Genomic DNA, 24,586 nt, shown 5'->3' with positions numbered 1-24,586 from the left:
GAAATCTCTGGCACATGCTAACATTTTTGTTGACACATCTACAATAAGGAAAACATTAAACAAGAATGGAGTACATGGGAGGATACCACGGAGGAAGCCATTGCTGTCCAAAAAGAATATGGCAGCACGTTTGAAGTTTGCAAAAGAGCACCTGGATGTTCCACAGCACTACTGGCAAAATATACTGTGGACAGATGAAACCAAGATTGAGTTGTTTGGGAAGAACACACAACACTATGTGTGGAGAAAAAAAGGCACAGCACACCAACATCAAAACCTCATCCCCACTGTAAAACATGGCGGAGGGAGCATCATGGTTTGGGGCTGCTTTGCTGCCTCAGGGCCTGGACAGATTGTTGTCATTGATGGGAAAATGTATTCCAGAGTTTATCAAGACATTTTGCAGGAAAATGTACGACCATCTGTCCGCCAACTGAAGCTCCGCAGAGGATGGGTGATGCAACAGGACAATAACCCAAAGCATACAAGTAATTCAACAAAACAATGGCTGCAACAGCACAGAATACACCTTCTGGAGTGGCCCAGTCAGAGTCCTGACCTCAACCCGATTGAAATGCTGTGGCATGACCTTAAGAGAGCAATTCACACCAGACATCCCAAGAATATTGCTACACTGAAACAGTTTTGTGAAGAGGAGTGGTCCAAAATTACTCCAGATCATTGTGCAGGTCTGATCTGCAACTACAGGAAACGTTTGGTTGGGGTTATTGCTGCCAAAGGAGGGTCAACCAGTTATTAAGTCCAAAGGTTCACATACTTTTTCCTCCCTGCACTGTGAATGTTTACATGTTATGTGCATTTAAACCATGGCAACATCTAATGTTTGTGTAGTATTATGTTCAGCAGACTGTGTTCTTCTATTGTTGTGACTTAGATGATGTTCAGAGCACATTTTATGCCCAATTCATGCAAAACTCCACGTAATCCCAAGGGGTTCACATACTTTTTCTTGCAACTGTATATATATGGTATTTAGAACTAATAATAAAAATTAATTGCTATTACAGACTGTACTGCGTGTGGGAATTGTGATGCCAGGAAAATCAGTGGAACCCTGCTTTAAAGTATATGAAACATGAGTAAAGGTGCAGTCTACTTTTTTAGATCATGTTTGGGGTTATACCCATATTTCGGGTGCAACATACGGTAGAATGTCACCAGCACACCGAGGATCACCAATATGGGTCCAAAAGTTTTAATGAACGATCACATATTTACAGCTGTAACTATGTGATCGTTCATTAAAACTTCTAGACCCATATTGGTGATCCTCGGTGTGCTGGTGACATTCTCCCTTCCTGATTCTGTTCGGTTCCAGCCGACGGTCGCTGCAGCACCCACTTATACACACAGCCATTTTTAACGCAGGAACGTGTGCGTTTTGATTGTACTCTTGTAACATGAAGTATGGTCGCATACACCACAGTAAAACTAAACCACCCATTTTTACCTGAATCAAGGGCACTGAGTGCCAGCCATTGATGGGGATCAGCGAATGAGAAAATATAAGCCCCAGCTGCCACCACAGCAGAGGGACTCACCAGAGAACACCATAAGCAGGTGCTGACCTCACAAGTTTTAGTCCATTCACAACTTTCTCTAGCCCCATATCAGAAAATCCATATCTCCATGTGGACCTGGGGCTAGGGGGTAACCCTGTGCATTGCACCTGTGGCCCACTGAACGCAGTTGTAATGCTCTGCAGGTGAGAATGCAAAAATTTAAAGTGGTGCGTAAGGGTTTAAGGTTTTTCACATTAATGCATACTCCGCATTAAGTAAACAAAATCTTCTGCATTCAGCTCTCCCTCCCAGGCCCCTCTTATACTTACCTGAGCCCGATCCAGCGCTGTGCATGAGAGCATCAGTTCTCTCTATTCACTCTCCCTCCTCATAGGCTCAGACACAGCAGCTGAAGCCATTGGCTGTCAATCACAGCCAAGGAGGAGGAAGCAGGGGGTGGGGCTGAGCTGCGCTGTGTGTGTCAATGGACACACAGAGCTGGCTTGTGGGTGAACACGCATGAGTGTCCCCATAGCAAGCGGCTTGCTATAGGGGCACTCGGCAGGGGGGAGGTGCCAAGAGCGCTCACAGGAGACCCTAGAAAAGGAGGATCGGGGCTGCTTTATGCAAAGCCATTGCACAGAGAAGGTAAGTATAAGATGTTTATTATTTTTTATTAATTTATCTTGCTATGGGGCACTCGGCAGGGGGGAAACGCCAAGAGCGCACACAGGGGACCCTAGAAGAGGAAGATCGGGGCTGTTTTGTGCAAAACCACTGCGCAGAAAAGGTAAGTATAAGATGTTTATTATTTTTTTTTTATTTATCTTTAGAATTACTTTACTATAAGCAAATTTTTTTATTTTATTTTATTTTTCATTGTTGGTGCATTTGTTAATTTTTTTTCAAGAGGTAAATCAAACCTGTAATTTATTCAGCTTTGTTATAAATAATTATTCCTGATTTTTTTCATATTTATTTCTTCCTTCACAATTTCTGACATCCTCAGGTGGGATGGAACTCTCAGCCAACGCGAGCAGTGATATTTGAGGACTGCGCGGTCCCTGTAACAAATCGGCTGGGACAGGAAGGACAGGGCTTCGGGATCGCAATGAGGGGGCTGAACGGAGGAAGGATAAACATTGGTAAACTGGCCACACATGTTAACGTCTGATTGTACAAACCCCTATATTCAGACCAATTTTCCAGAGTTATTAGTTTAGGGATGAGACAAACAATTTACCACTGACAGGGGTGCTTACAATGATCAGTTTTTATTTAAGTAAAAAAACCTTTACGCCTGTGCTCCTTCATCCAGAATGGGGGGGGGGGGGCACTCTAATACAGGAGGTATGTTACTGGCCAGATCACCAGATGAAAAGAGAGGGGAAAGTGGCTAAAAAGAGAGAGCTAATGCAGCCACTACTTTTAAAGATTGGTAAACTGCAATATATTACATTTTTGGTTTTGGGTTTAATATCACTTTAATGGCTGAACAATACAGGGCACTGTTCAAGTTTAAGCACCACATGATATTTATTCTATGGGGTTGTTTCTCTAAATTACCAGTTTTGGATGATCAGTTTGTTGCGTGCACACCATCATGGTTTGAACTTTGTATGTTTGCTTTGCAGCCTCCTGTTCTCTTGGGGCCGCCCACGCCTCCGTCCTGCTCACCCGCGATCACATGGCTGTGAGAAAGCAGTTTGGGGAGCCTTTGGCTAATTACCAGGTGAATCCATTGTTCCTTACATATGTATGTATATAAATATATATAGGCTGCTGACCTGTTAATGATTGCCTTCCTATATGCTGGCCCCATCAAAACTGGAAAGACGAGGTCAGTATGGAGGAAAACCATCATTAACATTTCAGCAGTAAGTGACAAAAAAGCAAATCAGGGTTTTGCTTTTATATTGTACCTAAATAGAACTGTAGCCACATTGTTGTAGATACGTGGAGGAGTTGGTGTCTGCACTGCCTATAGCAACCAAAGAGGTCCCAGCTCTAGGAAAAGAGAACTTTGGTGGCTATGGACCAGAGGCGGACTAACAACTCATGGGGCCCCTGTGTTCTTGCTCAAACTCAAAAAAGCCTATGAAAAAGGTACCAGGGGCATCTCATGGGGCCCCCTACTGACCCTGGGCCCTCAGGCAGTGCCCGAGTTTCCAAATGGTCAGTCCGCCCCTGCTATGGACATATTCAACTGAAAGGTCCACCCTAAAGCCAGCCATAGATGGATCAAATCTCTGTTGGTTTAGCTGAGACCACCCGAGATTCGATTCATCTATGGACAGGCTATTTGTGCTCAAGTCAGTCCATGGATTGACTTGGGTACAACCAACCTGTAGGGTCTTTCACATGCGGTCACTGCCAGCAGCTCTAACTGCTAGCAGTAAGCATTGTGTACAGTCGAGAGATTTTCTTACCTTCCATCTCTGGTGGAATGAAAGAAAATCGTATACTCTATGGGCTGCTTAAAGTGTTACTAAACCTCGGACCCTGCATTCACTATATCTGGTCCCTCAGGACCCTGCATTCACTATATCCGCTCTCCCACAGTACACACAATATGGAAATGCAATTATTGTAGTAAATATAAACTGCTAATTACCTTTTCTCATCAGCAGTATATAGCAGTTTTGTGGCTTCTATCAGTGTCCAGCAGAGCACTGGTTAAAGCTTGTAGGAGGAGCTTTCATTCTCCCCTATGAGGCTGTAGGATCCCTGACCCTCCTCTTCAGGGAAGCCTACCCCGCCCTCAGCTAATTGCCGATCTCCACTCTTCCTACCACTCCATTCCCCACAGCTTTTCCTCCCGTACCAATATCCCCTCCCTCCTAGATTGTAAGCTCCAAGGAGCAGGGCCCTCGAACCCCTCGTGTATCGCATTGTATTGTTATTGTACTGTCTCATGTATTGTCTCCCATTGTAATGTACAACACTGAGCAAACTATTGGCGCTATATAAATACTGTATAACAATATATTTATTGAAATATATTGAATATGGCCAAAATTGTAGCATTTCAAATATATGGCAATATGTTTATGAAGAATATTTTTAAATTATATTTCAAATATAATTTTCTTCCATATGGGCCTACATACCAACGCTGCTAAGCTTGGCCTGGGTATCTAAATTTCAAAAAGAAAAACTCTGCTTGAGTTACTAAAAGGTTAAGTAAGTGGCAGACAAATTAAAGCAATTTCACAGGATGACAACGGCACTTTGTAATTTCACAGCAGAATGAACAGCGTTGTCACCTTGTTAAAGCATTTTCTTGTATTGTCCACAGTATCTTCAGTTCCGACTGGCAGAGATGGCGACACAGCTGGTGACGGCACGACTTATAGTGCGACACGCGGCCCAGGCGCTCCAAGAGGGACATGGCGATGCGGCGACTCTCTGCGCTATGGCAAAGCTGTATGCCACAGATGAGTGCTTTAAGGTGGGTCTGAGAATCTAGTGTCTCTCCGTTAGATGAGCCTGTCTATGGATGGATTCTGTTCTTTCCACTCACAGCCTGAGGGCTGTATGACATTTAGGCCCTTATCTGAGATCACACAGAGCTAAGGCCAGCTATGCATTGTGCAATTTATTTTCTGCAACTACAGGTTGCAGGAAAGAAAATTGCTGAATTCCCCCATCAACACAGTCAGTTTTGATGGGGCAATCTCTCCGATAGCGCTGTTGTGTCCTGCTGATAGGTTGCGCGGGAAGCCTTCCCCACCGGCAGATTACAATGATCACTGCTGGCAGCTATAGCTGATGATCTTGTAAGTTCTTCAGACACTTCCTGTTAGAGGGTAACCATGCACTGCCCCATCTCCTACTTGTGCTCCAGCATGGTCACTCGGGCAGTGAATGGAGGCTACAAGTTGCTGTCTCAGTTCACACAGCACAGGCATGGTCCACTGTGGCCACCATTAGCAAACACGCCCTGACCAATGCCAGGCAGCCATCACTGAAGTGCATATATACAGAAAATGACTGCAAAGAGGCTGCAGGAGATCAGCAGCCCTGAAATGCAACAAAGGATTAAAAAAGGTGAAAACAATTATTTTTTTTGTAAATGATGGCATGTGCTTATGATACATAGGGGTTGATTTACTAAAACCGGAGAGAACAAAGTCTGGTGCAGCTTTGCAGAGAAACCAGTCCGCTTCAGTTTTGGGCTCCATGCACACGGGGCGTTTTAATAACGCTGGTAACGTTAGCTGTGTAAAGTCACGTTAAAAACATGAGTTTTTTAGCATTTTTGCATTAGCATTTAGTGGCGTTTTGCCAATTTTTTTTTTTTCGCATTTTTTAGGTTTTGTTTTTTTTTTACCAGAAGAAAAATATGTTTTTGCTCAAAAAAAAGTCCAAAAACGGCAGTTTATCGCGTTTTACCGCATTTTTCAGCATTAGATCGTTTCTAACAGTTAAAAAACTCCTCTAAAACCTAATAATTCTGTGGGTTTTTCCCAGCCAAAAAACATCCTTGCCAAAAACTTTTTAGACTTGATTCCAGTCTATGTGTGCATGGGCACATAGGATAACATGCTGGGGAGTTTACTGGCTGTAGAAAAAAATGCCAAAAGCCAAAAACAGCCTCTGTAAAAACGTCCCGCGTGCATTGGGACTTAGGCTTCATGCACACGGGGCGTTTTGATAACGCTGGTAATGTTCAGCTTTGTTTAACGTTTTTGCATTAGCGTTTAGTGGCATTTTGCAACGATTAGTGGCGTTTTCCTGTGTTTTTCCGCGTTTGCATTTTTTAACTTTTTTTTTTTTTTACCAAAAAAACATTTTTTTTTTTGGTCAAAAAAATTTTAAAAAACGCCGGTTTGCGGCGTTTTACCGTGTTTTTCAGTGTTGGAGCGTTTTTACAGCTAAAAAACTCCTCTAGAAATCCACTAGTCCTGGGTTTTTTTTTCCAACCAAAAAATGTTGATTTCAGTCTATGTGTGTATGGACAGGATATCATGCTGGGGGGTTTACTGGCTATGGAAAAAAATGTCAAAAGCCAAAAAACAGCCGCTGTAAAAACATCCAGTGTGCATGAGGACTAACCCCTGGTTCACATATCCGCGTTCCTGTGGTCCACGTTTTGCGTGGGTACGAGAGCCCATTCATTTAAATGGACTCCCGTGCCCCGGGACACACAGGGAAGAAGTCCCTGCACTTCTTCTGAAAATGCAGCGCGGACAGGAACCTCGGTTCCCAGTACGGTTGCGATTTCCAGTACGGGCGGCGTGCCATTAGAATTAATGGCACCCGCCTGCGGGTTCGCATTCTCCTGTGTGGGTGGTGCGGCTGCACGGATTTTTGTGCGGATCTGCAGCGGCACCACCGGCACATATGTGAACCTAGCCTTATGCAGGCCATAGATGGGTCGAAAATCGGCCGATTTTTCAGCCGAAAATAAAATCGGCCGATTTTCGGATCGTTAGTGGGCTAATTGTTCGGCCGTTTTTCGGTATTTTGGCAGATTTTTTTTATCGGTAAAGTTGGAAAAAAATCGGCCGATTTTCGCGGCAGTTATGGGAGAAGAAGAAGAGGAATTATTCCACTTCGGCAAAAAGTGTCCCTGCAGAGAGCTCCGCTATTTCTTTGACCGTTCCTTGATATTTATAGCGGTTGCAACAATGTATCTATTTGTTTCCGAATAAAAACATCTGTATCCTAAATGGATACAAATAGATACATTGTTGCAACCGCTATAAATGTCAAAGAACTGTCAAAGAAATAGCAGAGCTCTCTGCAGGGACACTTTTTGCCGGCTGTAGACGGGATAAAAATCGGTCGATTTTTTTTTTTTACCGTTCCTGGTAACGTCGGCCACTTGAACGACCGCTTTTTCGTTTTTTTAAAGAAAAATCGGCTGGTTTTCTTCCCATCTATGGCCTGCATTATTGCCAAAGCTTAATTGAACAAGCTGAAGTTAGAAGCTGATTGGCTCCCATGCACAGCTGCACCAGATTTTGCCTGCTCCAGTTTTAGTAAATCAACCACATAGTGCTTTAGCAGACTATAAGACAGGAATGTAGGCAAAAGAAAGGATTTCCCTTTACATCGAAAAGATATCCTTTTGCTTCCTGTTATGTCTGAGAAGGGAAGTAAAAGAAAATTTTCCTAGGCGTTTTAACCATTTCTTACTCCAAAAATTTAAAAAACAATGGATTTAGAGTTCTAGATATGAGGTGTAGAGCAAGCTGTAGGAATTGTACACCTACAGTGAAGGAAATAAGTATTTGATCTAGGGAGACTGACGGCTGTTTTGTGTTTCTTCCATTTGCGAATGATTGCACCAACTGTTGTCACCTTCTCATCAAGCTGCTTGGCGATAATTTGGTAGCCCAGTCCAGCCTTGTGTAGGTCTACAATCTTGTCCCTGACATGCTTGGACAGCTCTTTGGTCTTTGCCATGGTGGAGAGTTTGGAATCTGATGGTTTGATTGCTCCTGTGGACAGGTGTCTTTTATACAGGTAACAAAATGAGATTAGCAGCACTCCCTTTAAGAGACTGCTTCTAATCTCAGCTTGTTACCTGTATGAAAGACACCTGGTAGCCAGAAATCCTGCTGAATGATAGGGGATCGAATACTTATTTCCCTCATGAACATGCAAATCAGTCATCATTTGTTAGACATGCATTTCTGCTGAATTTTTTGTTGCTATTCTGTCTCAGTGTTACAATACAACGAACATTCAATTTTTAGACTGATCATTTCTTTGTGAGTGGGCAAACTATCAAAATCAGCCGGGGATCAAATATTTATTTCCTTCACTGTATTTAATAATAAATAATTGCCTATTCTCAGCCTCCTCATTCCATGGTTGTTGCAGGTTTGTAACCAGGCGCTCCAGATGCATGGAGGATACGGGTACTTGAAAGATTACGCTGTTCAGCAGTACGTCCGTGACATCCGTGTTCATCAGATCCTCGAAGGTAAGTTTTTGTTGCGGTACGCTGTAACTTTTTGTAAGGCTAGGTTCACAGCACTGCGGGTTGGGAACGCGTGCAAACTTGGGCTAGTTCTTGGCCCGCAGGCAAACGCGTTGCTCTTTAATTCTTAATAGCACCCCCAGCCATCACCAGACGTGCTGCATTTTCGTGTGTGCCAAACCGCATGATGCTGCTACTCGGTGTGGTGCAATTATAAAGGGTCAGGGACATGTTTCTCCGTGTTTCTGCAAGTAGGGCAGCCCACTGAAATGAATAGAATGCAGGTCGCACAGATCTGAACGGAGTCTGTGATCGTGTAGAACATTCATTTTCAGCCAGGGTTCTGTAAGGGTTCCTTAACCCCCCTGGCGGTATTTTCGAGTGTAGCTCCGGGTTAACTTTCAGTACCAGAAGCAGTAACCCCCGAGTTACACTTGGGATTACCCTGCAGCGTTGCTCTGGGATTCCCTCTTTCACTTACCTTGTCCTGCGCTCCCGCGATGTCCCCCCTGCAGCATCCTCGGCCATCTCCTTTGGCCGATGCCGGCATCCGTCTTCCGGGTTCTGTTCCCCGCGAGCATCAGGACCAGAGGCGGACTGACCATTTGGAAACTCGGGCACTGCCCGAGGGCCCGGGGTCAGTAGGGGGCCCCATGAGATGCCCCTGGTACCTTTTTCATAGGCTTTTTTGAGTTTGGGCAAGGACACAGGGGCCCCATGATCCCCTATTGCCCGGCGGCCCCATGAGTCGTCAGTCCGCCCCTAGTCAGGACGTACGGAGGATAGAACCAGCGGGAATTTAAAAAAGTGAAATTCACTAAATACACTAAAATCACATAGTATAACATTCCTGTATCAAACCATTTCACATACATTTTGTCCCGAGTGCTTTGTCCTGTCCCCTGCCTGCATTTTTACTGTTCTTTCTGCCTGGAAACTGAGAAACATCCATGGCGTCCAAAAAGCGTCCCTTTAGGTCAAAAGCGGTTTTAGACCAGCTAGAGAACAGCGATAGTAAATCAGAGCCACTTGCAGAATTGAGTGATAATGATTCGTGGGTGAAATTCGTCATCAGACACTGAAAACGATTTTGCGACTTTGCTCAGTGATGTGTGAACTTGGCGCTATATTTCAAATTTCAGTGTTTTTGGTTTGATCATATTATTGAATTAAATTTATTATTATTATATTATTATTTTTTATGATTATTTATTAAATTATAATTTATGATTTCGTGTTTCAAATTTTATCATACCCGGGATGTTTACTAGACTTTTGTTCGGACAGATTTCAGTGAGTTATTCCTAAGAATTACAGGCCTACAATAAAAAAACGACATATTTCCATGCAAAAAAATGTACCGCTTTGAGCACAGAAATACTGACATAATCACACCGGAAGGGAGGTTAAGCAGTAGCAGACTGACCTCCTATCTGAACGTGCCAGCATAGTTCCGGGGCCATTATCACTTGGCAGTGTCAGTGACATGCCTTTTCTTTTTAGCAATCTGAAAGGCTGGCCATACATGAAAGCAGAGTTCCACCTGAAAAAAAGAAATAAATAAAAGTCATCAGCTACAAATACTGTACTCGTTGTACTGAAGTACATCCTCCGGCTGCCCTCTGGTGCCTCTCCAGGCTCTACCATTCCATCATTGAGGCCGGACTGAAGCTAGGGGTTCCGCGGGTTTACCATAGAGCTGATTGGGGACCAGAGCATCCTTGAGCATCTCTATAGTATTCAAAACCAGAAGCGACAAGTATTTTGTCACTTCCGGTTTTGGCCTTTTGTTTATCGACCATTACTGGCAAGGGAAAGCTTTGGCTCGAATGGATCCTAGTTTGATCCAAAGGTTTCAATGGCAGAGGAGAGATCTGGGGTCTAACAGACCCCAGATGTCTCAGTGAAGAGGACCTGTCACTGCCTATTACTATCACAAGGGATGTTTACATTCCTTGAGAGAACAATAAAAACAATTTAAAGGGACAGTGTAAAAATAAACTGGTAACCTGTAAAGGCTTTTAAAGCCTATGGAGATTTTTAAAGCGATTCTAAAGGTTAATTTTTCTTTTTTGTTTTTGGAAAATAACAAACATGTCTATACTTACCTGCTATGTGCAGTGGTTTTACACAGAGCAGCCTGGATCCTCCTCTTTCTGGGTCCCCTGCAGGCTGTCCTGGCCCCTCCCTCCTGTCAGGTGTACCCCCACAGCAAGCAGTTTGCTATGGGGGCACCCGCTGCTCTGTGTGTCCATTCACACAAGGAGCCGAGGCTTGATTTGCCCCCTCTCTTTCCTCATTGGCTGACTAGCTGTGATTGATAGCAGCAGGAGCCAATGGCTTCCACTTGCCGTCTCTGGGGCTCAGGTACAGTCAGGTCCATAAATATTGGGACATTGGCACAATTCTAACATTTTTGGCTCTATACACCACCACAATGGATTTGAAATGAAAAGAACAAGATGTGCTTTAACTGCAGACTGTCAGCTTTAATTTGAGGGTATTTACATCCAAATCTGGTGAATGGTGTAGGAATTACAACAGTTTGCATATGTGCCTCCCACTTGTTAAGGAACCAAAAGTAATGGGACAGTTGGCTTCTCAGCTGTTCCATGGCCAGTTGTGTGTTATTCCCTCATTATCCCAATTACAATGAGCAACTAAAAGGTCCAGAGTTCATTTCAAGTGTGCTATTTGCATTTGGAATCTGTTGCTGTCAACTCTCAAGATGAGATCCAAAGAGCTGTCACTATCAGTGAAGCAAGCCATCATTAGGCTGAAAAAACAAAACAAACCCATCAGAGAGATAGCAAAAACATTAGGCGTGGCCAAAACAACTGTTTGGAACATTCTTAAAAAGAAGTAACGCACTGGTGAGCTCAGCAACACCAAAAGACCCGGAAGACCACGGAAAACAACTGTGGTGGATGACCGAAGAATTCTTTCCCTGGTGAAGAAAACACCCTTCACAACAGTTGGTCAGATCAAGAACACTCTCCAGGAGGTAGGTGTATGTGTGTCAAAGTCAACAATCAAGAGAAGACTTCACCAGAGTGAATACAGAGGGTTCACCACAAGATGGAAACCATTGGTGAGCCTCAAAAACAGGAAGGCCAGATTAAAGTTTGCCAAACGACATCTAAAAAATCCTTCACAGTTCTGGAACAACATCCTATGGACAGATGAGACCGAGATCAACTTGTACCAGAGTGATGGGAAGAGAAGAGTATGGAGAAGGAAAGGAACTGCTCATGATCCTAAGCATACCACCTCATCAGTGAAGCATGGTGGTGGTAGTGTCATGGCGTGGGCATGTATGGCTGCCAATGGAACTGGTTCTCTTGTATTTATTGATGATGTGACTGCTGACAAAAGCAGCAGGATGAATTCTGAAGTGTTTCAGGAATATTATCTGCTCATATTCAGCAAAATGCTTCAGAACTCATTGGACGCTTCACAGTGCAGATGGACAATGACCCAAAGCAGACTGCAAAAGCAACCGAAGAGTTTTTTAAGGGAAAGAAGTGGAATGTTATGCAATGGCCAAGTCAATCACCTGACCTGAATCCGACTGAGCATTCATTTCACTTGCTGAAGAGAAAACTGAAGGGAAAATGCCCCAAGAACAAGCAGGAACTGAAGACCGTTGCAGTAGAGGCCTGGCAGAGCATCACCAGGGATGAAACCCAGCGTCTGGTGATGTCTATGCGTTCCAGACTTCAGGCTGTAATTGACTGCAAAGGATTTGCAACCAAGTATTAAAAAGTGAAAGTTTGATTTATGATTATTATTCTTTCCCATTACTTTTGGCCCCTTAACAAGTGGGAGGCACATATGCAAACTGTTATAATTCCTACACCGTTCACCTGATTTGGATGCAAATACCCTCAAATTAAAGCTGACAGTTTGCAGTTAAAGCACATCTTGTTCATTTCATTTCAAATCAATTGTGGTGGTGTATAGAGCCAAAAATGTTAGAATTGTGTCAATGTCCCAATATTTATGGACCTGACTGTATGTATTGAGAGGGCTGGGGGCAATCATTTTGTTCTGTCAGACGGTAAGGTTGCCTGCCAGCAGAACACAATAGCGCTGTGGGAGGGATTCTCCAATCAACACTGACTGTGTTGATGGTGGAATCAAGCGATTATCTTTTCTTCTAACCGTGGTGGAAGAAAAGAAAATCTCATAATCTAAGACTACAAATGAGCAGTTCAACACACATAGGACTTGTTTACATTTTCGGATGGGGCGGTGAAACCATATGGTTGAGCTGCATTTTTACCCTCCCTCCTGTCAGGTGTACCCCCAGAGCAAGCAGTTTGCTATGGGGGCACCCGCTGCTCCGTGTGTCCATTCACACACGGAGCCGCGGCTTGACTCGCCCCCTCTCTTTCCTCATTGGCTGACTAGCTGTGATTGACAGCAGCAGCCAATGGCTTCCACTTGCTGTCAATGACGAAGAAGACCCGTGACAGCCGAGGCTGTCGTGCATATCGCTGGGGTTCAGGTAGGTATTGAGGGGGCTGGGGGCACTGCTGCACACAGAAGGTTTTTTACCTTCATGCCTAGAACAACCACTTTAAGTGGCATTCCACAAGCGTGTGCAATGTTAAAGCGTGACATGATAGGTATCTATTTACTCAGCGTATCATCTTTTATTTTTTTACCAAACAGTTGGGTATTATGTTGTATTTTTGTGCATTAAAATTCATTAAAGTATATTTTTTCCCCCAAAAAAATGTGTATTTGAAAAACTACTGTGCAAATATTATGTGACATAAAAAATTGCAACACCCACCATTTTATTCTCTAGGACCTCTGTTAAAAAAATATATCATGTTTGGGGGTTCTAAGTATTTTGTAACAAAAAATACAGATTTTGAAAATGTAAACAAAAAGTTGCAGAATTGGCCCGGTCTTAATTTACGGGTTTATTTCTGAAAATGAAAGTCCATTTCAGTCCTTGAAGTTCCATGTTAATATTTCATCTCCTTTGTCCTAACAGGGACCAATGAGGTGATGAGGATGATTGTGGCCAGGAACCTTTTGCAGGGATGAGACGGGGACATCGAATTAATGAGGACTTATCTCCATCGTACGGTTCCTGACATCACAGGGACTCTGCCTCAGGGGATCAGGCAAAATCATCACCAAACCCCCTCCATACATGATGAGCAGGCCTGGGATCTGGGTGCTTTTCTATGGGTGTTGGACTCTGATCGTCTCTGTTTTGAGGTGTAGTCGTTGTTCGTTTTGAAGTGGTTTTGTGGCTCCTGTATGACATAGAGATCACCGAGGCACGAGGCACACAGTGCATCAAGGAGGTCTCCTAAACTGAATGTTGGTTGGACTGATGAAACAGCCGTCTTCAGCGTCATATTCATGTTATATTCTTTTTTTGTTTTTAAACGGACTGGAATGTTTTATTCATTGCTGCCTTCCTGTCTGATCAAAACACGGAAGGTCTAGTATTTAATATATATTTTAACAGATTGGATTGGAACATTTTCTTGAATATCTCAAGCAGATACAAACCCACTCACTGAAACCTCCTAAAAATTTTAGCATCATTAACCACTTCCCATCCGGCCCATGTATATAAATGGCCGGACAGGCGCAGTCCAGGGTCGGGTGGCTGTTTATAAACTGCCTCCCCACCCCCTGCTTGTGCGCACTCCCTGGGAGCGTGCAGCACTGCGGTCCAGTGCCCGCTGTGTCCTCCAGACACCGTGGAACACCAATCGTTGTACTGGAGCTCTGTGTGAGGTCCCGATTCATGTGATCACTGATTGGCCAATCAGTGATCACATGAAGAGTAGAAAGCAAGATGTCACTTCTGCTTACTACATGTGAAATCTGTGAATGATCACAGAGGTCACATGGTACAAGGCTATTCACAACAGCCTTGTACCATGTGACAAGCTGTGACCAATCACAGCTCACACAGTATTTCTCAATGGCTGCAAGAATGCAGCCAGAGAGAAGGAGAGATGATTGCTTTTACAGCCCTTTTGGGTGTAAAAGCAATCAGTGTAAAAAAAAAAAAATCTTCATAACCCCCCACAAGTAGTACAGTGTCACTATGGTGACACTGTACTGCTAGGGTGACAGTATGTAAAAAAAACAAACCCATAAATCATAATATAAAAAATAAAATTAAAAATTGTTTTAGAAAAATTATAATTTTTGGTTATAAACTAATTTGGGTTATTATTTTTTTAACTAAAAAGATAACTGAATAAATTTTGGCCAAGATTTATGAAGAAGATTATTTATTTGCAAAATTTTTGGACTTTTTCAAAAAAATACTAAAAAAATTATATGGGTACAGTGTTGCATGACTGCGCAATTGTCATTCAAAGTGTGATAGCGCTGAAAGCTGAAAATTGGCCTGGACAGGAAGGGGGTAAAAGGGGGTTGAAGTGGTTGAAATAATCTCTATTGATTTTACCGTAAAGACCCTTGATTGGCCTTTTCCTGTTATAGGGTGACAGTGCTCTGTCCCTGTCTCCCAGTTGTGCTCCTACGTTGTCACTCTGTCACATGAGCTTCCTACCTAAGCTGGCTATAGATGGATTGGTCCCTGCTGAACCAGCCAAGATTCGATCCATTTTTTGGACAGGCTGGTTGTATTCAGGTCAATAGTTGGATTTTTATGCATGTGATTACTGCCGGAGGCTTTAGCCACCAACAGCGATCATTGTGTTTTGTCAGAGGGATGTGAGTGGTTGGGGTGTCACGTGATCGCTATGACCAATCATAGTGATCACATGGTTACATGTAAGCAAAACTGTCATGAATGGCTTCCATTCATGACAGCTTAAAGTAATGAATAATGCAGCACAAAAAGATCTAATAATAATGAAGTCCACAATCTTAAATAATCTCTGATTGAGTGATCCAATAAAGATTCCGTGTCAAATTAAGGAAAGTCCAAAAATCTATATTATATCCCGTTCCTTAAAGACAAACGATGATAATGCCATGTAGTGCTCAGTGGACCCTACCTTGTGTCTTCCACACTCACCAGATATGATGGGCTCCTAGCTTTTTGGGCTTAAGAGTCAAAAATACTTATTTCTGGTGAGATGTGCTCACAGAGATATCTAGGGTTCAATAGAGTACCAGACCCATGTATATGGAGTATAGGTGCAATTCATCAGTATGTTCCATAGTTGACCATGCGGGCAAGAGAAAGCCGTATGTTCCATAGCTGACCATGTGGGCAAGAAGAAAGCAGTATGTTCCATAATTCACCATGCGGACAAGAGAAAAGCAGTATGTTCCATAGTTCACCATGCAGGCAAGAGGAAAGCAGTATGTTCCATAGTTAGCCGTGCGGGCAAGAGAAAGCAGTATGTTCCACAGTTCACCGTGCGGGCAAGAAGAAAGCAGTATGTTCCATAGTTCACCATGTGGGCAAGAGGAAAGCAGTATGTTTCATAGTTCACCGTGCGGGCAAGAGGAAAGCAGTATGTTCCATAGTTCACCAAGCGGGCAAGAAGAAAGCAGTATGTTCCATAGTTCACCATGCGGACAAGAAAAAAGCAGTATGTTCCATAGTTCACCATGCGGGCAAGAGGAAAGCAGTATGTTCCATAATTCACCATGCGGGCAAGAGGAAAGCCATATGTTCCATAGTTTACCATGCGGGAAAGAAGAAAGCAATATGTTCCTTAATTCACCATGAGGGCAAGAAGAAAGCAGTATGTTCCATAGTTCACCAAGCGGGCAAGAAGAAAGCAGTATGTTCCATAATTCACCATGTGGGCAAGAGGAAAGCAGTATGTTCCATAGTTCACCATGCGAGCAAGAGGAAAGCAGTATGTTCCATAATTCACCTTGCAGGCAAGAGGAAAGCAGTATGTTCCATAGTTGACCATGCGGGCAAGAGAAAGCAGTATGTTCCATAGTTGACCATGCGAGCAAGAAGAAAGCAGTATGTTCCATAATTCACCATGCGAGCAAGAGGAAAGCAGTGTGTTCCATAATTCACCATGTCGGTAAGAGAAAGCAGTATGTTCCATAGTTCACCATGCGGACAAGAGGAAAGCAGTATGTTCCATAGTTCACCGTGTGGGCAAGAGGAAAACAGTATGTTCCATAGTTCACCATGCAGGCAAGAAGAAAGCAGTATGTTCCATAGTTCACCATGCGGGCAAGAAGAAAGCAGTATGTTCCTTCACCATGAGGGCAAGAAGAAAGCAGTATGTTCTATAGTTCACCAAGTGGGCAAGAAGAAAGCAGTATGTTCCATAATTCACCATGTGGACAAGAGGAAAGCAGTATGTTCCATAGTTCACCGTGCGGGCAAGAAGAAAGCAGTATGTTCCATAATTCACCATGTGGACAAGAAGAAAGCAGTATGTTCCATAATTCACCATGCAGGCAAGAGAAAAGCAGTATGTTCCATAGTTCACCATGCAGGCAAGAGGAAAGCAGTATGTTCCATAGTTCGCCGTGCGGGCAAGAGGAAAGCAGTATGTTCCATAGTTCACTGTGCAGGCAAGAAGAAAGCAGTAGGTTCCATAGTTCACCATGCGGACAAGAAAAAAGCAGTATGTTCCATAGTTGACCATGCGGGCAAGAGGAAAGCCGTATGTTCCATAGTTCACCATGCGGGCAAGAAGAAAGCAGTATGTTCCATAGTTCACCATGCGGGCAAGAGGAAAGCAGTATGTTCCATAGTTCACCATGCGGGCAAGAAGAAAGCAGTATGTTCCATAGTTCACCTTGCGGGCAAGAGGAAAGCAGTATGTTCCATAGTTCACCATGCGGGCAAGAGGAAAGCCATATGTTCCATAGTTCACCATGCGGGCAAGAGGAAAGCAGTATGTTCCATAGTTCGCCGTGCGGGCAAGAGAAAGCAGTATGTTCCACAGTTCACCGTGCGGGCAAGAAGAAAGCAGTATGTTCCATAGTTCACCATGTGGGCAAGAGGAAAGCAGTATGTTTCATAGTTCACCGTGCGGGCAAGAGGAAAGCAGTATGTTCCATAGTTCACCAAGCGGGCAAGAAGAAAGCAGTATGTTCCATAGTTCACCATGCGGACAAGAAAAAAGCAGTATGTTCCATAGTTCACCATGCGGGCAAGAGGAAAGCAGTATGTTCCATAATTCACCATGCGGGCAAGAGGAAAGCCATATGTTCCATAGTTTACCATGCGGGAAAGAAGAAAGCAATATGTTCCTTAATTCACCATGAGGGCAAGAAGAAAGCAGTATGTTCCATAGTTCACCATGCGGGCAAGAGGAAAGCAGTTTGTTCCATAGTTCACCATGCTGGCAAGAGGAAAGCAATATGTTCCATAGTTCACCATGTGGGCAAGAAGAAAGCCGTATGTTCCATAGTTCACCGTGCAGGCGAGACGAAAGCAGTATGTTCCATAATTTACTATGCGGGCAAGAGGAAAGCAGTATGATCCATAGTTCACCACACGGGCAAGAGGAAAGCAGTTTGTTCCATTGTTTAGTATGTAAACATTTATGTAAACATAAAAAACAGACTAAAACAAATGAAAGTGTGCTAGCATAAATCAATACATGTAAATATATGAACAAAAATGTGACTGATAGTCCCAAAAGATAAAACATAAAAATAAATGCAATTCTTCAGAAAAATCCAAATAAGTGAAAAATCCTCCTGTTGGTGATTGCACCCAAAATCCCAGTGCTGTAAATCTTCAATACATGTGAATCACCACAGTGAACATAGACTTCCAGGTGGACTCTCACCCTTCTCGCATGGACCTGTATGTGGACATAGGTCAAACAAAGCATCTCCCCTATTAGTGGGGGTAACATAACTTGCTCATCTGTGGACAATCTCCCCCTTATGAATCACCACTGGACCTTCACATATGGCACCCGATTTCAGTACAGCCAGCTCTGTGGATGAAGCTCGACAACCACAAAGTAGACCATAGTGCGGTAGGCTTCTTTAAAAGGCATTATTTATTTATTAAAATAAAAACAGCTTATTTATTAAAATAAAAACAGCGATTCATATTACACTCACATTAAATCAGAAATACATGAGCCTTTAGATAATAATTCTTGCATAGCCTCCAAAGGTAATACAGCGCTAATCAAGAAGGCTCCAGAGCGTCGCTATTTGCGTGCACTCAACTCACCGGACGTGACGTCACACAGAACCACCGGAAATTGTGTCAACGCGCTTCGCCCCTCCAGGGCGTCCTCACAGACAGTAATCTCCAGTCCCTGCATGCTAAATATACCCTACAAATGCACCTCCCATCTTAGTGACTCACTTCCTGTTGGGTGTACTAGCTTCAGACTACTAGTTATGAATACTACTTCCTACTCCCAACTATACTGATCATGTGACACACAATCTGATACTTTAAAATACCAATATAACTAAAAAAATATTAAAAATCTATCCAGTTAAAACCATCTCAAATATAAATTAAATGAAAATAATGAGGATCGCCTCGGAACCGCAATCCAGATGAAATAAAGGGAACTATATTCAAAGTAGGACAGGGCGCAAACTATGGTAATTCCCACATCGAACCCTAAAAACCATAGGGTTCAAATGCAAGAAAATTAACCAAACCAGCATTCTAAAAAAATATATATAAATAAAAGAAACCTAATTTTACCAATTAGAAAGGAAACAATTCAGATCTATTTCTACATTTAGCCCCTTAGGTACTAGAGTGTCCAATTTTAGGATTAATCTGGTTTCATTCTGTGATATTGATTCTTTTAGATCACCTCCTCGCCAGAAAGGCTCTACCTTACCAATCCCACAGAATTTCAAAAGAGTGGGGTCCCTATTGAGAATTTCTGAAATGATAAGACAAGCTATGATGTCTAAAACCCTTTTTGATGTTTCTAATATGTTGTCTCAAACATACAGCGAGTTTTCTGGTAGTTCTCCCTACATATTGCAATTTGCAAGGACATTCTAAAAGGTAAGTCACCTGAGTACTCGCACGTGAAACACATTTATTGATCCTTTTGGTCTCTCCTTTAGTATAAGATTGGAAATTATCAGTTTTCTCAATTTTGCTCCCCACTGTCCTACAAGCTAAACCCCTTCCACATCTGAAAAAACCTGTTTGGTCTAGAAAGGTGCTTTTTTGGTGTGGGGGGGGGGGGTTCTGTTACATTTCTGGCTAGTTTATTTCTCAATGTGGATGGTTTTGTATCTTCGTGTTTTAGGCAAAATTCCTTTGAGGATATCATCTTGCAAAAGGATTGGCAAATGTTTCCTACACATTTCCTCAATCAGCTCTTATTGTTTAGATTACCCCGTGATAAACGCTACTCCATAGTCTTCTACTTTCTTTTCTCTAGTTTTTAATAATTCTTCTCTATCCATTCTCTATACCAAATGTTTTATTTTTATAAGATCTTTATTTTTATATACTTTTTCTTCAAATCTCTGTATTAAGATGTCTTCATTCCTCACAGTCTTTAATCTCATCACAATTCTGTTTGATTCTCATAAACTGACTCTTAGGGATCGTGTTTAGCCATCTAGGATGATGGCAACTATGTTTGGGAATGTATCCATTCCTATCCACATCCTTAACCTCTTGCTGTCCGCCTGCTGTTTATAAACGGCAGGGCGGTGGCAGTCCAAGGTCGGGTTGCCGTTCCTAAACGGCACCCGCCTTTTCTAGCTGTGCGCGCTCCCTAGGAGCGCGCACCACCGCGATCCGGTGTCCGCTGTGTCCTCCGGACACAGTGAAACACCGATCGTCGGACGGGACCTCTGTACGAGGTCCCGGTCATGTGATCACTGATTGGCGAATCAGTGATCACATGCAAAGTAGTAAACAAGATGTCACTTGTGACATCATTGCTTACTACGTGTGAAATCTGTGAATGATCACAGAGGTCACATGGTACAAGGCTATTCACAACAGCCTTGTACCATGTGACAAGCTGTGACCAATCACAGCTCACTCAGTATTTCTCAATGACTGCAAGAATGCAGACAGAGAGAAAGAGAAATGATTACTTTTACATCCTATATGGGTGTAAAAGCAATCAGTGTAAAAAAAAAAAAAAAAATCTTCATCACCCCCCACAAGTAGTACAGTGTCACCATGATACTGCTAGGGTGACAGTATGTAAAAATAAAAAATAATATAAAAAAAAATAAAATAAAAATGTAAAAAAAAATGTTTAAAAATTATAATGTTTGGTTATAAACTAATTTTGATTTTTTTTTTTTTACTAAAAAAATAACGGAATAAATTTTGGCCAAGATTTAGGATGAAATATTATTTATTTGCAAAATTTTATTAAAAAAAACACTTTTTTTCAAAATTTTTGGACTTTTTCATTTACATAGTAAAAAAAATAAAAATCCCAGCGGTGAATAAATACCACCAAAATAAAGCTTTATCTGTCTCAAAAAAATGGTAAAAAATTCATATGGGTACAGTATTGCATGACCGCGCAATTGTCATTCAAAGTGTGATAGCGCTGAAAGCTGAAAATTGCCCTGGACAGGAAGGGGGTAAAAGTGTCCGGACAGGAAGTGGTTAATCACTTGCCAACTGCGCGATAGCCAAATGACAGCTACAGTGTGGTTGTCCAGTTCTGGGAGGGCGTCATATGACGTCCTCCCAGAACGCTCCCTCCCGCATGCTTCGGGGGACACACACCTGGCAATCTCCATGATCGCTGTGTCCTACGGACACAGCTGATCATGTTATGTGGTAACAGGCCAATTACAGTGGCCTTTTACCACGTGATCAGCTGTGTCCAATGACATGGCAGATCACCGGTAAATGCAGTTGCCGATTATCGACTGCACTTTCCTCACGCTGTCACATAACTGGCAACTGTCAGAGGATGGACTGCCCATCATTGTTGCATATCAGTGCAGCATCAGTGCCAGCTCATCAGTTTCGCCTATCAGTGCCCATCAGTGCTGCCTATCCGTTCCACCTCATCAGTGCCGCCTCATTAATGCACATCAGTGAAGTAGAAAAATTACTTGTTTGCAAAATTTTATAATAGAAACAAAGAAAAACATTTTTTAAAAAAAATGTTTGCTCTTTTTTTGTTTATAGCGCAAAAAATAAAACACCCAGTGGCAATTAAATACCACCAAAAGCTCTATTTGTGTGAAAAAAATGATAAAAATTTCATATGGGTACAGTGTTGCATGACCGCGCAATTATCAAAGTGTGACAGTGCTGAAAGCTGAAAATTGGCCTGGACAGGAAGGGGGGTTTACAGTAAATGCCTGGTAGGCAAATGGTTAAAGTGGGTACAGGTAAAAAAAAAAAAATGTAACACAACAAACACTTTACTCCTGCGCTAGGAAAGGACTCAGTAGACCCAATAGGAATGTTCTGGAATTTTCTGGAATAAGCACAGCTTGCTGCCCTCAACAGACCGGGGTGGTCCAAATACACTGGATACAAATGGAGAAACAGAAAAAGGGCGCACCGACCTAGTGCCAACCAGCTCTGAGGAAGAAGTTGTGTCCTCGAAACGCGTTAGCCAGTTGGTCATCCAGGGTTCCATCGTATGGACTCAGATGTTGTTTGGATCATACATCTTGTTCAGTTTGACATGCCTGTGTTAATATGTCCATTGTGAGTATGATACCTATTTTCGTTTCTTCAATAAATTATTTTAAACGATAATGCACTAGGTCGGTGCGCCCTTTTTCTGTTTCTCCATTTGTATCCAAAAAAAAAATGTATCTTTTCTAGATATAGTAAGATCCAAAAAAATTAATGGACTCCCCATTATAATTTTTGTAAAAAGAAATGTTATACCTATTCTTACCAATTTCTTTAATACACTCCACAAGGGATTCCCGAGATCCTTCCCATATAATAGATATCATCGATATATCTTTACTCTGATCTCTTATTTCCATATATCGACTCATGTTCCCATTTGCTCATAAAGAGGTTGGCTACTGAGGGTGCATACTTGGTTCCCATAGCCACTCTCCTTTCATTTGCCTATAGTATTTACCTCTATGCTCGAAAAAATGATGACCCGTGGCTAGATCTAAGATGTTTTAAGAAATCTTTTTGTTTATGCTTCAAATTAGTACTTTTGTGTAGAGCCCACACCACAGCATCTAATGCAGCATCATGTCTGATATTAGTGTACAATGAGTTTACATCCACACTTGCCAGAATGCTGTTATTCTTAACCCCTTCACACCGAGCGTATGCAAATATGCGGCCTCTCGGAGGCTGGGTCGTGACGGCGATCGGACGTATATTTGCATACTATTTGTAGAGAAACGTGCTGAGAGCACACGTCCTTTAAGCAAGCTCTCATGAATGAAAACCATTCACAACAGTTAAAACTAATGCTTTTCACATCACGATCATCACTGTCACAAGTAAAAACAGTGTAGGGAAAAAAAATCACTGCTCACCCCCCCAGAGTAGTACAGTGTCACTGAACTACTCTGGTAAGAGTATGTAAAAAAAAAAAAAAGTTTAACAAATTATTTATTTTACATGCTGTCACCAGTCAGTATCCCTGATCACCACCACACCAGTCCTATGATGACTCTGTACTGCTCTGGTGACAGTATGTAAGAAAAGAAAAAAAAAAAGATTGTGGGAAAAATAACAAAATTATATTTAATTTTCCAAAAAATTGTGACAAAAAAAAATTACTTCAAAAAACTCTTACTTTGGACTGTCTACTTTCCAAAAAGGGGTTATTTTGGGGGGGTATTTGTACTGTCCTGGTGTTTTAGAACCTCAAGAATAAGGATGGACCGTCGGTACATCAGGACTGATATACTGTATGTATACCATAGTTTGTGCACTCTCTAACTTTCACACAAACTAAATCATATACACTGATTTGGGTGAAAACGCATAGGTGTGAACCTGGGGTAAATTGTCCCTAGTATGTATATGTACAGGGGCAGACTGACAACTCATGTGGCCCCTGGGCAATAGGGGATCATGGGGCCCCTGTGTCCTTGCCAGGGGTGGACTGACAACTCATGGGGCCCCTGGGCAATAGGGGATCATGGGGCCCCTATATCCTCGCCCACACTCAAAAAAGCCTATGAAAGGTACCAGGGGCATCTCATGGGGCCCCCTACTGACCCTGGGCCCTCGGGCAGTGCCCGAGTTCCCTAATGGTCAGTCCGCCTCTGGTCCTTGCCCAAACTCAAAAAAGCCTATGAAAAAGGTACCAAGGGCATCTCATGGGGCCCCCTACTGACCCCGGGCCCTCGGGCAGTGCCAGAGTTTCCAAATGGTCAGTCTGCCCTGTATATGTATGAATGTAAGTTAGGGACCTTAGATTGTACGCCCCTTGAGGGTTAGGGACTGATGTGAATGTACAATATATATGTAAAGCGCTGCGTAAATTAATCATGCTATATAAGTACCTGAAATAAATAAATACATTTATGGGATCAAATCTGGAGCAGCCAATCAGCTTCCATCTCTCATTTGCAAACTTAGTTGAACAAGCTGAAGCTGGAAGCTGATTGGTTGCTCCAGTTCTGATAACATCTCTCTCCCGTTCAGTGTCAGGATGACATATATATATATATATATATGATGACAGAGAAGGGAGGGAGAGTCCACAGGGAGCACGTAGAGGAGGCAGGAAGGCTGCACTGTGATTACACATGGAAGGAGGGAGGCTCCACACACAGCCAGCCATCTGATCTCTCCTCTCCTACACACAGCAGCCGCCATGCCCGCCCCCGCCACCCCGCACACAGCCGGCCTCTGACTGACCTGCACACCGAGCGCTATTTATATCTGCTGCCCTCGGGACAGATGATCGGCAGCTGAAGTAGTCGCTCGTCTCCGCCCATTTGCCCCATTTCCTCCAATCTCAGCGAGTAGAGCTTCCCGGGGCGTCCAATCGGCGGCGCTGGTGAGGAGAGAGCTTGGCGTTGCCCCGGCAACCAGGAAGTGTGGCGGAGCTGCTGAGCTCAGAGAGGAGCCGGAGGAGCTATGAGGCGGGAGCGGCGCAGGAGGCTGCTGGCCCTGTGCGGGCTGCTGCTGGCGGCCATCCTCATCCTCAGGTGAGAGGGGGGCGGGGGGCTCACACTGATCTTCTATGGACTCCTATCTCCTTCTATTCACAAGATACTTCTATTACCGGGTCCCCACTGAGATTTCACCGCA

The 24,586-nt window shown here is 43.1% G+C and overlaps 2 protein-coding genes across 3 annotated transcripts in view; one reads left to right on the top strand and one right to left on the bottom strand.

The window, feature by feature from the left end:
• LOC149430644 (isobutyryl-CoA dehydrogenase, mitochondrial-like) overlaps positions 1-13,957 on the top strand; it is a 34,762-nt gene extending 20,805 nt beyond the window's left edge. Inside the window, exons 7-11 of the mRNA XM_089666149.1 lie at positions 2,533-2,668; positions 3,158-3,255; positions 4,822-4,974; positions 8,358-8,460; positions 13,466-13,957. Of these exons, the coding sequence (XP_089522275.1) occupies positions 2,533-2,668; positions 3,158-3,255; positions 4,822-4,974; positions 8,358-8,460; positions 13,466-13,518 (543 nt within the window). The 3' untranslated portion in view covers positions 13,519-13,957. The remainder of the gene's footprint in view (positions 1-2,532; positions 2,669-3,157; positions 3,256-4,821; positions 4,975-8,357; positions 8,461-13,465) is intronic.
• LOC149430643 (thymocyte nuclear protein 1-like) overlaps positions 1-24,326 on the bottom strand; it is a 59,407-nt gene extending 35,081 nt beyond the window's left edge. The window contains exon 1 of one of the 2 annotated variants that reach the window (XM_089666152.1): positions 24,191-24,326. The gene's annotated coding sequence lies outside the window, so the exon portion shown is untranslated. Of the gene's footprint in view, positions 1-18,592; positions 18,653-24,190 lie in introns of those variants that run through there. The other variant, XM_089666153.1, reaches the window with a different exon arrangement.
• Positions 24,327-24,586: the final 260 nt, after the last annotated feature.

This window comes from Staurois parvus, unplaced genomic scaffold, assembly GCF_062004578.1.
Source record: "Staurois parvus isolate SC_StPar_1 unplaced genomic scaffold, SC_StPar_1.0 ptg002564l, whole genome shotgun sequence".
In the NCBI taxonomy this organism is placed as follows: Eukaryota; Metazoa; Chordata; class Amphibia; order Anura; family Ranidae; genus Staurois; species Staurois parvus.
The sequence above is the reverse complement of the archived record's forward strand: the minus strand, read 5'-3'. Positions and strand labels throughout refer to the sequence as shown.